Source organism: Prorops nasuta, unplaced genomic scaffold (assembly GCF_024137725.1).
Source record: "Prorops nasuta isolate Cenicafe-Biocafe unplaced genomic scaffold, Cenicafe_Pnas_1.2 PNAS00014, whole genome shotgun sequence".
NCBI classification, from domain to species: domain Eukaryota; kingdom Metazoa; phylum Arthropoda; class Insecta; order Hymenoptera; family Bethylidae; genus Prorops; species Prorops nasuta.
Genome location: NW_027116811.1, coordinates 63,089 through 78,751, shown reverse-complemented (window position 1 = coordinate 78,751; position 15,663 = coordinate 63,089). Strand labels below are relative to the sequence as shown.

The following is a 15,663-nucleotide window of genomic DNA, read 5'->3' as shown; positions in this document are numbered from 1 at the left end:
TTTCGAATATGCCATCGTACCAAGTGTATTGTATATGTATATATCGCGTTAGCTGAACCCAGGACTCTCGAGAATCTCAAGCTCGTGATAATATTTATATCCTCTTGTTATCAGTGATTATCCACTGCAAGTTGCATGTATATGTAATAAAGTTGATAAGACTATACGAATAACTGCGACCTTCCTCTTTCTTCAACGTTAAGCAAGATTTTTGTTCCTTTTCGTTGCGATTCCTGATGTATGCATGATGCAGATCTCTGCGAGAGAAATGCAGGGCAGAAAGCGATTTTATATATAGAGGATTTAACGCGCTCGATTTCTATATATCACTGTCCATATATCAATGATCATTCCGAAGAAGCAAAAGAAAAATGGTTTTCTCTCATTTTTCAAAAGCCATTCAGCTATATATATATATATATCAAATGGAAAAGAAGCTTGTGTTTTCCAGACGATCGAATCTCGCAATTAATGAGATGAAGAGTAACTGAGCTGCATGCGCGACCTCCATCTTTCTTCGACATGAAAAAAAAATCATCATTCCCTCTCGTTGCAATTCTATATGTACCGATTTCTCGCTCGAGTAATGAGAGAAAACGAGTGGTGAAACGAGCGCAGAGATCGATTGTTTCAACGCGATTTCTATACCAGTGTCCGCAGATGCCTGCAATGATCATCAGCCTTATGGAAGCAAAGAAAACTAGTGTTCTGTGTGAATGTAATTTTCAAAAATCCATCCACCAAAGCTCCTTCGTCAAGATGAAATCAAACAAGTTTGTGTTTTGGGAAAGGATCTCGTAATAAAGCTTAGCGTGCCACGGCCGTAACGCGCTATAGGTGGAAGTGGTTAGTCGGTCCCCTTATCACAGCGGCAATATAGCCGCAAGCATGCGATGATAACGTACTAGTTAAACCGGTGGATGCATGGGAACGCGATCAGGGGAGAAAAGTAGGTGAGACATTCCACTATTTATCCGAGCAGCAGCACGAGTCATCATTACAGCTATTTTAATGATTGTGTGCATGCGCAGGACACCATTGATCGATCATCAAAAGCCTCGTCGTCCTGCCGCATATCTATAAGCTTCGGCAGATTTACGGACAAGCGAATGCGAGATGTGGGGAAAATCCTAAGCTGAGAGAAATCATTACGTAACTATTTAATTAAAACACAAAGCCTCCATACTCTCGCTTCTTGCGCGTATAACAACCGCGGCGAGAGAGACTCGCGGTCCTCTTATTTTCTACATCCAAACACGTGGGATCGACCAGCATTCCAATTCCCATATTCATTCATAATCCTGCAATGGGAACTCGTGCACACTCTCGGCACGACGCCTCGATGACTTCCGGTGCATGCATGCGTAGGTAAGAGGTTCCAACGCTGCAGCTTATCATCGTCATCCGCCATCTATATTGTTTTCTATATTTTTTCTAGCATTTCTCTCGCTTTGCATCGGACAAAGCTGATTTACAAGTTTCTAATCTATTTTCACGTTCGATTCCCTTATGAGTGCGGGAAAATATTCGTATACACGAGTCTATAAGCATGGAGGTAGCAGCAGTGATGCATCAGGTTCGGTAAACTCGACTTTCTACATTTCGAGACGCCCCAACCGTGGAACAAGGCTCGTCTCGCATATACCGACCGACACGCTCGATGATTCCTTCGAGTATATCTCCGCTTCCCACTGAACCCGTCGTCTATCTTTTTTTCATCCAACAGGAAGCAAGAAAAAAGCTGAAACAACGCACGCACGCGCGCGCACTATATGCCATCTCGTTCGCTCTTCGCGCTCAACTTTCAGCCGGCTAAATATTCTTATAAAAGATTTATTAGCGATTCGATACGGTGCGGAAGAGGAGATTGTTCTTTCGCTTTCACAAACGGGATAACAGATGGAGGCTGAATAATCCAAGAGAGGAAATATCAAGTAACATGCCGCATCCAGCTTTTTCACAATATTTTGCGCTTATCCTTATTCCCATTAACTCTCTCTCTCTCTCTCTCTCTCTCTCTCTCCCCCCTCTCTCCCCCCTCTCTCCCCCCTCTCTCCCCCCTCCCCTGGAAATGTATGCAGTCGCGAGTGCTCCGCAGACTTATCGATAACTTATTGCATGCAATTTCTTCGGTTTCTTAACGAAGCTGGAGCACTTTTATTTATCATTTTTTCTCCATTTTTACCAGAATTATTGCAACAATGTGCTGCTGTAGCATGTGGCTTGCTCCAACGAAATATCGCAGCAGCAAATATCGTTGAGATTCAGCGATTCGATACAGTGCAGGAAGAGGATTGTCGTTATTTCGATTTCAAGCAGTATATATAGAACAGATCGATGGAGCGCCTGCATAATTGCACAAGGGAGGAAATATTAAACGAGATAAAATAAGGAGACTGTATATCCGCAACTTTCCAACTTTTTCACAGTCTATATAGGTTTATTTCTGGCCTGAATATGTTATGCCAGAATCTTCCGAATGTATCAATATAGTTTGTACAATTTTACAAATTTCCCAAAGATAATGAAACACAATGAATTATTTAATACTCCAGCCACTTTATCCTGCACTTATTTATTAATCAGCTCCAAATGTATTATTATTTTCCCCTCTATTACTCCCTTTCGCTTTCCCACACTCTCCAATTGATTCCGACACGCCTACCTTCCACTTGGGATAAGCAAATTGGCTTAGAAAACCTATTTATCCGCAAGCGTAAAGTGAATTTTCAGCTTGGAAGGATAGCAGGATTTCAAAGTTGGTGCTGGAGGAATTCGTGGTTTTGGGCAATATGTTTCCACTATGTAGTAATTATACAAGAAAATTCTTCCACTTTTCCACCAATCGATTCCTCGGCCAAAGAAAACAAAAAAAATAAAAAAGAAAAAAATAATATAAAATCCCCTCAAAATAGAACAAAAATTTTATTATAATAATTTTATTCGTTTAAAAATCAAACTTTCCAATAATTCTTTTTCTCGAGGGATGTTTTCATGTAAACAGATTATTTCAAGCTGGATGATCGGAGAATTGGGGGAGAGCTACAAAATGGAGGCCTTTCGTCGTTGACGAGGGTGCCTCGCGAGTTATGTCAGTCGATGCATGGATATATAACTGTTTTCAATGGAAGGTGTAGCGAATTTTCAGTCTCAACCGGAAATGTCCCTCTCTCTCCTCATATATATATATATATATATATATATATAACACTCTCTCGCCTCTCTCTCTCGATCTCTCTTACTTTTCCATTCACCCATTCATTCGATCACGCGTTCTTTTCCCATTTCTTTATAGAGTGTCAAACTTTGTACTTTGTGTGTATATATATAATGTATGTCTGTGTGGATTGGCAGGAATTAATTGGATATTTGTCGAATATATATATAACAAGGTAGATTTATATAATTGTAAAAAAAACTCTAGTCCATTAGGAATCGAGTTTTCTATGTTTTTTCGTGGCTTGAAAAATAATATAATTTTTCAATATAAATAAAATAAAATTCCCGGCTACACTTTCTGGCGAAAATTCAAGGATATAAATTCAAATCAGCACAAATCTCTCGTACCACTACAAGCAAATCTAATCCCAGTGTGCATCAACGCGATACCCATTTCGACTCTCTTGCAAATGCACACCGTATACACACACACATTCAGGCTCATCCTTTTCTTTCTTCCTGCTTTCAACTTTATGGCGGAACTTTGAGTCTGCCATGCGAAACTGCGAAAAAACGAGAACAGTATGTATGTATAGATATATATATATATATATATACGATTTTATAACGGAGACTGGAGAATTTTTGGAAAAATTTTAAATTCGATTTACCCAATTGTCGAAATGTGAAGAAATTCCGAGAGCAATTAGAGGAACATGGAGGAATTAATTTGACGAAGAGTGCATGCATGGAGCTTTTTGTGATTTGCGGAGCTTTCAGCAGAAATGCAGAATATGCGAAAAGAGTTAGGCCTGGCGCCCGTCGCGAGGGTTCGTTGAACCTTCGATCGACTTTGTTTTACGTCAAAGCGAGTCGCTCGCGCTACTCGCTCAATGTACTCTCAGGCTAGTTTCCAATGAATAAACACCTGCAAATTTCACAAATAATAATAAGCAACCTTGATACATCACTCCTCTTTTGCTCCTCATCTCGATATTCCCTAGTTTTCCTCGATTTGCTCATGAGGAATTCGCAAACTCTTCTTTTAGAGCTTCCGGTATCCGTGTCCTTGAAAAATACACTCGAGAGGGAGCACTGGTGCAAGCCTATATATATATATATATATATATAAACGTTGACCTAAACTATTGTTCAACCACGAAAACTTTTCTATCCCTCGTCGATAAAATTTTAATGAGGATTTACTGCAGAAATTTTCTCACCGTCAAAGATTTATTACGTTCGGGTAAAGAGCCCTGACGACTCCGGCTCGAGAGCGCGGAGCTCTAAAATTAATTCGCTCTCCTGTTTTCATCAATTTATTTTCTTAAGGAAATATAGTGGGAAAGTCTGTTACAAATATTAATCTCTGCCCTCTTTTGCTCTATGCAGTTGCAGCGCGACGAAAGCCTCTCGTTAAAACTTTTCCACTTTCCTCAATTTAATACGGGACGATATATGTGTGTATATATATATATATATATATAGGAAGGTTAGCAAAGACCTCTCTTATTTAAGAATTAAAAATTAAGGAAATTGAAAAAACTTGAAGGATTTATTTTTCTACTCTATATATATATATATATATATATAGTAAAGTATATACTTGTGCTAAATTTTAACCTTAAGGCCCTCTCGTATAACCTAAAAGACAAATTTCCAGGAGATTCCAAGGTATACCAATGAAAACCAGGCTCGAGTGATTCGTTAATCCCCCGTGTAATCACCCCTGTATACATAGACATATATATATACGAATACCCGCAGAGAGAAGCCCGGGGTAACACCACCACATTCAACCCCCTTATTTCGTCTAATTCAAAATGGCTGCCTAATTCTTCGTTAAGACACATTGAGAAAAACTTCTCTTCGTGTAATATTCATTAACAGGATTCGAAACATTTTTATTGTCGCAATAAGCATGTTTATGAAAATTATGAAAAATCTGCAGCTTCACTCTTACTTTTATCAATTTAATAGAATAGTATTTATTGTGTCGATAAATAAGTAGGATTTTGTGGGATTAATCAATTAGTTCTTCTTTTGTATAAATATAGAGCAATTATCGATTAAGAATCCATTTTTCGGTATCGTTGATGGGCTCTCAATGGAGGAAAAATGAGGATTCTTAAGTGGGAGCTGCTGCAGTATCCACACGCGCATGTGCAGTAAAGCTCATAATTTTACCGATAGGTGGCTACGACATCTATGTTTCTCGCTAGTACTCCTTATAAGTTTCATTTTACATAAATATATCGATGGAAGAGCTTGACCTTTATTTATGGTAAGTATAAGGCTATACAGTACCGATTATGCCGATAAACCATGATTATTATCGTAATTGCGTTTTCGAGACACGTATGTACTCATAAAGCGTTAAAATTCTGTGGTCAAGGCAAAGTAAATTTTACACTTGGAACGCCGTGGTCGCGCGACCCGAGATGCAATCATATCGATGATTAAATTCATATTCTCAATTAAATCCAGTGCTTTAATGATTTATAGATGCAGAAGGGAACCATACAGTTGGCACTGCAAATTTTGTGTGTGTTTCACCCTTTTTAACCTTCTTCTCTCTTTTTTTCCACACTTGGTAGTCGACGAGAGAAACACTTGAACCACAGGCTAGCCTACTTTTTGTCCCCAGTGTACACAGTATCGACTCAACGCTATTATTATTTTCTAAAGCGAGATGATTGTTTTCTCGATATTATAGTAGTATAGCACGGTTAACGGTAATCAATTGGAGAGCTCCTTTGTTGGTCATTAACAAAGTACACTGTAGCAGGGCTTTGCTTCAATTATTTTTCCGGACCAACTGCTTCCATTAATGACCTATCTTGGTTAATGGACTGTTTGCTGCTGCCTGGGAGAAGGGAATATGAGTGCGAATTGCCTTTCTTTTCGATCTCTCGTTCCTTTCTGCACAGATTCTTATCCTTTTCGCTGTTTTTCTTTCAAGAAAAAATTATCAATGTAGTTAAATAATTACTGCTAAGTGTTCTACGTTGAATTAATTTTTCTAATTATTATTAAATGCAGTTTACAATTAGTTGGTGCTATGTTCAAACTATATTATAGTGTTTGAACCAAAGGAATTTTAATGAATTTTTCGAGTTGAAACGTTTGCACGTATGTAGTAGCTATATAGCTTCGTGCACGTCGTCCACTGGATAAGAACTAATTTAAAGGGAAGCTATAGGATGCTTGTTACTCGTACGTGAGATATAGCAAGGTTGCGCGCCAAGTTGGCAAAATCTCAGTGTGTGTGCTTTACTTTTCGTCTTTTCTTCTTTTTACTTATCCTCCGCAACACGAAATCCTCCCCTCCAAACTGTCCATCGCCATCCGACCAGAATAACATCTCCAATTCACCACAAAAGCTTCTTACACGAAACCCAACAATCTCATCGTTACAGTATGGTCTAGCAGTATGCAATTCAAATTCCATTAAATATTTCCAAAAAAATATATATATATTTCGGAAAATTGTAGTAATTTATTATGATTCTTTACACTCTAATCTAAGAAAAAACTTCATCTTTCTTCTTTTATTTATAATTGTTTCTCGATGATCGGTAAAATTAAAACTGAAATTTAAGAAATTAATTCCTGCGTGATATTCTATAATTTATAGCTCGATAAATCAAAGTTTAAGATAGAAGAGAGCGCATTGCAGCAATCTTGCAGTTGAACAATTTCCAGTTTTCCTGCAATGGAAACAATTAATGCTCCTCGGTCGGAAGGAAACAGAGCGTTTGTTTATTTACTCGTAAGCGCGTCCTCGGAGGCGTAGTAAATATCATTAATTGGGTTCTCCAATGGTAAAGTGCCTCGTCTATTCGCGCTCTATAGTCTCAGGAAATATGAAAAAATATAGCTCTCAGGTACCATGCACCCCAATAATTAATTTAACCTTAACCTCATCTTCTCGTTATAATTTTTATATTTAATCATGATATAATTTGTGAAAATACTGATAATTGTATAAAATAATTTATATCATTATCCTGCCATTGTATAAAAATTCTACTATTTCAATTACATTTTAAATCTTGTCTCGTCTCGACTAAAGCATTTGAAAGGACCGATAATTTCACAATCAATGTTTTCGATGCTCATTATTTTAGCGCGAATTTCAATTGTTTACTCTTTTTACTGAGCTTTCGAAGAAATTTCTGCAAATGTTGGGACAATCAATTTACTCCAACTAAGAACTGATCTCTTACAACGTTAAGCTTTCCCGAAACGCCATGCAGTCTAGCGATTAATCGAAGCTTTGTTCACCACTTAAATAAAAAGTTTCGACCGAGCTTTAAAGTTTCCTGGGATTGCATCTGAGTAATTGATCGAGGGTGAGGCTCGATGGAAAAAGAAGGATTAAACGGTAAACACGTACCGATTAGATCGTACCGAAAAAGCGACGAAAATTTACCACGTGGTGTAGTGTCCTTTGCTCATCTCTCTACTTAATTATGCAGTATATGTCGCATTACTCGTTCATTCACACATGTACAATGTATTACAGTATAGAATTTTCTAATGTGTATGAAGACAACAAATAATTTATCTTTATACTTTTTTCTATGACCGCAACAATGAAGATTATTTTTTTCTTGACAGTTTGTGGAATTAAATAACAAAAATAAAATAAAAAATATATTTATAATTATAAACGACTAAAAACATGTCTCTTTCAAAAAATAAGCTTGATATTAATTTTCCTACAAGATTTCCAAAAAATTGGGCATTCATCCAAGAGTTTTAATTGCGGTAGGTGTTGGAGGTATCTCGGGATTGTGGAGAGTTTGCTGCACCAATGGAGTCGTGAAAATTTCCAATGGCTATTTACTCAGCAGGTATTCGCAGACTCTTATGCAAACAGATATTTCAGCCTCGTCTCTAGGGGAACAAGAATCGGGTTTGGTACGGGGTAAGGTGATTTTCTCCTGGGAAATTCTATAAAGGGCTCTCCGATTCGTGGCATGGAGCGCCAATCGTGCTGTGGATATAAACGATTGGAGCACACACAAATATATATATATACTGCAGAAAAGGAGCCCCAGCTGTCCTCCATCTTTCCTCTCAATTTATTTCCCCGATGACTTTGACCAGACTGCATAATAATTGACCAGATGTGTCAAACAAACTATATTGATGTATATCATACCAATAACCCGATTTTTCGCAGATGTACATGTTAACATAATTAAGAAAGTGGTCCAAGTCACAATTTCTTGTTTCGAGATATTCAATGAATTGCATTGGAATAAATAGAAAAATATTTTTATATTATGTATAACATTTTAAGTTAAAATTTTATTAGTATTCAATAATGGAAGTTTACAAGGAAGATGAAATTGTTTGTGAATTTCGTATGAAAATGTTGCTCTTAATAATGTGTGAATTGACTTGGACCATTTTCACAATTTTTGGCACATATATTGTAACGTGGTGAAACGTTACTAAGCACATTGCTTCTCCCCACTTCCCCCTCTCTTTATTTCGGTGCAACCCTACTTCCCCCTGAGTGGGAATAAATACCCAAAGTACCGAATTACCTAAGTTGCGTATAACGCAGAGACGCGTAGCTTTACCTGGTTCGGCGTAGCATGGAGTCCGTGAGGTCGCGCCCGACCCCTCGTTGTAAATATTTACATTCCTTTTTTTAACTACTGTATGCGAGAGAATAATCTCCCGTGTGTCGGTCATGTAGTCCTCTAAGTAAGAGTATTGTAACTACCGCACGCGGGAGAGGAGTGAATGTTTAGGAATTAGTATATGGATGCGAGCCTGTTAATATGAAATTGATCTATCTTCTCTATTCTCCTTTCCGTCCTGTATCCCTTGTACGTAGCTTTTCCCTTCTCCCATTCCATATCCCTTGTACATATCTTCCCCGTTCCGTCCCCGTTCCGTCCCAGTAATTCCCCCCCCCCCCCCCTTCCATCCTTGCTTTATTCCCTGTTCCGTCCCTACATTATTTCTCCTACTCTCTCGCGGTCCCAGCACTCGTCGGCGTTCGAAGTCCGCGCCATCAGAGGCAGCGCTACCACCTCATCTCCAAGCAGTGATACCAACTCAATTTCGCGCCGAACTCCGGAATGGAATTGGTTCAAGGATCGATCCTGACTATTGATTGGATTAATTGGATCACGCCAACTGTCATCTATCCATCAGGACGATTGATTGGCTATTATGCATGTATAAATGAGGAAGACACGGAACTGGGTAACTGAGCCAAGAAGAAGGAACAAGGCTCGCTCCTTGTTACGCCGTCCTCCTACCGTCGACTGGACTGTCGATAGCACTGCCGTGCTGTACTTTTCCGCGGTGGTGCCATATTGTAAGGGGCTTTCCGAGATCAACCGACTGAGTTGTCTAATTGTATCGCCGTCGAAGATTAAGATTGCTGCCGTTGGAGGACCCACGAAAGAGTAGCCGGTATTACCTCTCCCTTTTTTCCCTGATTTGCCTATCCTCCCGTATACCGTTCCGTCCTTCCCAGCGTATTCCATTTTCTCTCCAGCCTAATCCCCTTTACCTCTATTTCCGTCCCTTCTGATTGCTTGAGTGCAAGTACGAAAGAGGACCGAATTGTATAATAAGTGTGCGTGAGTCCTGGCAGGGCTATCCTTTACTCTGTATAGCTTCTCCCCTTTTTTCTTGCCGTTCCGTAGATATTTGTGAATAAAGTAAGTGTCCTATATTTTAACGATGCTTTTATTTATTTCTCGAATAATCGATTTGGGAGTACTAATTTAATAGGCCCCCGGTTATAATATATATATATATATATATATATATACACGTTTTACACATTGCTCACTACCACCAATGCACTCGATAAATACGTAGAGATATACAAGAGGAATTGAAATTCATGAAAAGAGTCAGAGGTATGTGAAATAATTCAAGGAATCGAAGAGGTGGCATTGGATCGATGGAATTACCACTGGAGACGTTCAGTGAGCACAGTGATGCTGGGTTTGATGGTACATTGGGAAATGCGAGGATCGCGCAATGGTAAAAGGCTTTTCACTTCTGGTTGCTAGGTGACTAATAGGCAACTTGTGAACCCTCTATTTATATATATATATATATATATATATATACAGTTATATGCTGGTACTTATTAGTACGTTGTTATAAAATTATAAACATTTTTCATTAATTTTGTAATATATATTTCTGTGCGATTTTGTGTATCTCAAAGTTTATATATATATATATATAACTCTTGTTACAATATTATAGTAACACTGTCTGTAAAATTATATCATCTGCTTTGGACAATGATCCTACAGAATCTCGTAGATGCTCCCCAGTGCTGCTTCTGCTTTAATTCTTTGGTTAGTAATGGTATTATCCTTAAGCTCGGATTACAAGAATCTTTCTCTTCCCACCCACCTTCCACTGCATCCTCTTCCCGCAAACTTCAATTCCTCCATATCTCATCGTTGAGATGCTCCTATGGTTCATTCAAAATCCTCGATAATTATTTATCACTGTCGGTTCTTCCATTCTTCCTCTTCATCCATCAATGCTCATCTGCAGTCTTGGAACTCTTCGTCATTTCGACGTACGTTCGACGAATTTTCATATTTATACTCGAGAGAGATGCAAAGTACTTGCAAAAGAATACGTAATTTTGGAGAAATCAAAGAAACTGAACTTTTCAATTGGAATTAAGCTCCTTGATTGAAAGGAAACGTACGAATCTTTTCTAGGAACGAGCTTTAAACGAGACGAATGCGTGAGGCTAGATTTTCAATGAGCATTCCTTGTAAAGCCTGAATTACGTGCAAATTGAGCGTAACATTACTGAAAGCATAGGTATAAAATCACAGCAAATAGCTTGCAGTATTTAGTGGTGGCAGACTAGGCTAATTGTGACTTTGAAGTAGAAAGGGTCTCTTTAGGTTACATTTCATTCAAGGGCAATTCTATATGTGCGAACATATGTGCACAAAACTGCAGAAAATTTACATATTATATTCCTAATTAAAAAAAAAACATCCATGTTGCACACATTTCTACTTTTTTTATTAATTAGAAATAATGATAGAGAGAGCTTTTTTCCAAGCGAAAGAAAGAATAAAAGTTGCTGAAGAGAAGTTGATAGACCTCTACTGTGCAAAGTCAAAGGGGATACAAGCAGCGGGTAATGACAGCTAGTTAAGAATCATCCCCTTCAGAAAACAGCGCTCAGTTTCTGATACACCAATCCCGCGCGTGTACAGAACACTTGCTGCTCACTTCAAGATAACTATGTATATACTGTGCCTCGGGCCCTTCCTTTCAGCTATGAAATTCCAAAAATCATTTCTTTCTTCTACTTGGTTAAACTTGTAATAATTCATTAATAATATCTTGCAATATCCACGAGCTTCTACAGTATTACAGTAAACAATAAATAGAAACTTTCATAGATTTAGGTTTCTCTTCTTAGGAGTGTTTCTATTTTCAAGCTGACTGATAGTCAATTTCTCGGGGGAATAGTCAGGGAAAAGTCGTAGATAGATAGATTTCTTCAAGTCTGATCGTGAGTAGGTCCAAAGAGGACTTTGCAAAAGCACTATTTTCTCTTTTGTAATCTCGATGATTTTATATACGATTATCTCGTTGCGAGTGGACCTTTTTTTTACTGGCGTGTTCGTCGCTTTGGAAATGGCAAATTTATTTTTGGCATTACTGCGACAGATGGGTGTGATCGATGGACACTCGTCCTTTCTGTACAACAGGCAAGCAGTAAAGTAACCTCGATGTGTGTCGCTCATACACGTTAGTGAATAAAGCTGTCCGTTCAAACGTGACATTTTCTACTACGTTGTACATTCGACTTTTCAAACTGGTCCAGTAAATCAGTAACATTTCCAAATAGGCTAGGAAATTAACAAAAACTCGCCTTATAGTCTCTTTAATCAATTTCTTATTTTTAATTTAAGTGAAAAGCTTTAAGTGATAAAGTCATTAATGATCAGACTCTTTTTTGTGCAACAGGAAAACAGTAGAATAATCTCGATGTGTGTTACTCATGCACGTTAGTGAATAAAGCTGTTCGCTCAAACGTGAAATTTTCTACTGTGTAGTACAATCGACTTTTCGCAAATTTCTCCAGTAAAATGTTAAATCTCCAAATAGGCTTTTTGCAAATTACAGTATATTTATATACCTATTACAGAAAGGATTCGTTAAAACGACAGTGCTAGTCTTTTTTGATAAATTTCTCATTTTTAATATAAGTGAAAAGTTTCTACCGATAAATTCGTCAATGACCAGACCAGACGTTGCTATATATAGCTAGGAATACAATAAATCCGGGGTACGTGTTCTAATTACTTTCATTAAAACTCGCTTCACCTGGCTGTTCATTGTCTTCACCCTATTAAATCTCACTTATAAATTTCATTTTACGTAATAACTCCTCCCTGAAAATTAATAGCAGCTTCAAAAATTTATTTCGCGAACAATCTTCTCACTCTATACCCTTCTTAATTTACACACATGAATTCTATATTTCCTACAATACATTCCTTCCAAAAAATTAATCTCAGTTACAAAATTAATTTCAATAAATCGTTCGTCCCCATACTCAATAAAATTCTCGTTCCTCACGCATCTATTATTTGTAATGTTCGATCAGAGAAATTCTCAAAAAATTGAGAAAAAAAAATACAAACAAACGCTCGATGATTATTAAAAAATTCTAGAAAATAATTTTGTAATAGCGCAGTGATAAGATTCAACGAATCGATATAATTCTAAGCTGCGTGCTCATTGGCCAGTAAGTTTGGATAATGGGGCAAAAACTTGATAGGAGAATCGTAAATGGGGTATCCGGTTAGAATGTTGGGTGGTTATCGTCCTTGTGCATAAGTTGCTAAATAGGTTTATGTGAATCGATCGGAATATATCTCGCCGAATAGATCATGTTTATAGTATAGAGCTTAGATATAGTATGTATATTATTATAGAAGCCTGGAGCTCCGTAAATGACCATTCCCTCTGCTTTGTCAGAAACGCCTCTGCCATTCAAATATGCCAAGCATTTCGAAACAACCTAATCCCCCATGCAGAGCTTGGATTAATTGTCTATTAATGAAAGAGAGTCTCGATTATGGAATAGTAAACATTCGCCACGCGAAATTAGTCATTAAATAATCATGCATTTTTTTATACTTGATAGTTTTAATCTCATTTCGCTTTTAAATTTATAATTAATAATTTTTCAATGGTTTTTCTTGTTGCTTTCAGTCGAGAAGAGCCAGGATCAAAGCTGGGACTTGGGTGAGTAATGAATTTTTCATATTTTTAATAAGAGTTTTTTTTTCTAATTTTAACACAATAAAATTCGAGTTGTATGACTGTAGCACTTTCTACCATCAAGTTTAGTGATATATCTCAAAGTATTAATTTTCTATACAGTTTTAGTTGGTTAATTTTTACTGTTTATTATCTAGATTTATTTTTTTTAACTGTGTAACATTCAGGATTATTAAGTTTAGTTTTGAATTAAACGATATGTGAAATACTGAAGTGCTATATACAGTCAAGTAACGCGAAGTCAGCTTATATTTGTAACTTTTAGAATAAAAAGGTTTATACCGTAAGAAAGTAAATTTAGAGTGATATAAAATTAAGTAGTTCTGAGTACTTGTGCAAAAGACACGAGTTTATTCATATATTGAATGCATCGAATGAAATATAAGTTTGTCAAAATAATTTACTCGTGATTCAGAATAGTCTCTACTTAATTCTTAATTGTACGTGGAGAGAAATGTTAAATCATTTTAATAATAATTAAAAAACAAACAAAACATATAAATTAAGAAAAATCAAGAAATCGTCTGGCAATAAGTAAATATTTGATTGAAAATAGCGAATATTGATTAGATTCATCAGAATTTATTTAAATCAAGAGATTTTAAGAATAGTTTAAGAAGATAAAAAGGTACATTCAGTCTTTTATTAACTATAATACGATTTCAAAGAGGCAAGAGTTTCTGGGTCCCTTTAGGATTTCTATCAGTAAAAAATTCCTGGGCCCTATTACGATTTCAATCAAGCAAACTTTCTTAATTGAACAAAACTTTGTCTTAATAAAATCATATTAATTCTCTCCTTATATACTTGCTAATTAAATGAAGTGCAATATTAAGTAGATCAGTTTATTTAATCGTGCAAGCACACTATATAAGAGTATATTTATACCAAGGAAGAACGCAAAGAGCTGTCGAGAATCCTTGGGATATAAACGGTGAAAATGCCCATGCTCGCTAAACTCTCAACAAATTCTTTTCCAGAAGAGCCTTGTGCTCTCCATATACATATATATATATATATATATATATACACACACGCTAAGCTTAGCGAGAATAATTGCGGAAAAGGTTGAAAAGAATTCAAAAAGAAGGCAAGAGGCTGGAAATTTCAGCCACTACGATGAATAAAATACTGCAGGAACATAATCGAGTCTGGTGAAAAAGATAGAAGCGCGCCCCGAGGTTAAAAATGTTCCAAACACAATTTTAATCGCACCGAGGAGCGCGGAACGGGAGAGAGTTCGATGGCTAATGGAACAATAAAACTTTTCGCGTAATTATATATCAGTAATGATTAAATCGTAAACTCTCCCTCACTGATTTTTCAAATTAACTTTTTCATCGACTTTTCGATTACGAAAGTTGGCTGGGCAAGTAAAATAGTTTATAATAACGATGCAAAGCACCCTGGAAGTTACCTCGTGTCCATCGCTGAAGGATGATCGATACTCGAAAGTTAATTTACGTGTCTTTACGGTCGAGTGTCTTTTTCGACGGGTTAATAAGGGGGAAAACTGGCAAGGACACATACAGGGAGATAAAAAATTATTTGTCAGTTTGGAAATGTGGGGAACAGTGAGAGAAAGGAGGTTTGAGAAATTGCCGCGCAGGATTATCGATCGAGCGCGACTGTTTCGACGGAGATAAGCGGAAGTGTCCGGGCTCGTGATGCTCGTGAAATCTCAGTGGAGCTTTTCACCCCTATTATATAGTATATATGTATATGTATATAGATCGAGTAGGATATGTGAATCTGAATTTTTACGATTTTGCACCAGTGGGTCGAGTAAGGGGGAGGAGGAGAAGTTTTATGACAATTCATTGTTGAAATATCGTCATTTTTCTGTTGGATACAAATTTCTTGCAAATTTCTTTGGAAGATATTTTTTCAATTTGTTACGTCATTGAAGAAATTGAAAGTGGAGTAAAATAAAATTATAGTGTAAATGCATTAATGGCGAGTCTTCTGTATAGTGAGTTTGAAAATAACATTCACAACGAAACACACTTTGGTTACGCAGAAAGCTGTTTGCATTTGTGGGTAGAGAGAGAAAGGAGGGGGGGGGGGGGGGCTACAGAGTTATGTACGCCAACTTGCAGCAACTTCACCCTACGTTGCGCCAGTGTAAAACGCACTTTCTAATTGAATTTTGAACGCGTCAATTTTGTCTACGGCTCT

The 15,663-nt window shown here is 37.1% G+C and overlaps 1 protein-coding gene across 2 annotated transcripts in view; it reads left to right on the top strand.

Moving 5' to 3' along the window:
* Cad87A (cadherin-87A) overlaps positions 1-15,663 on the top strand; it is a 68,024-nt gene that overhangs the window by 4,980 nt on the left and 47,381 nt on the right. For both annotated transcript variants that reach the window (XR_010823413.1, XM_066735203.1), the window contains exon 2: positions 13,417-13,449. Coding sequence is in view for 1 of the 2 variants with exons in the window: in XM_066735203.1 (XP_066591300.1) it covers positions 13,417-13,449 (33 nt within the window). In the remaining variant the exon portion in view is untranslated. The remainder of the gene's footprint in view (positions 1-13,416; positions 13,450-15,663) is intronic.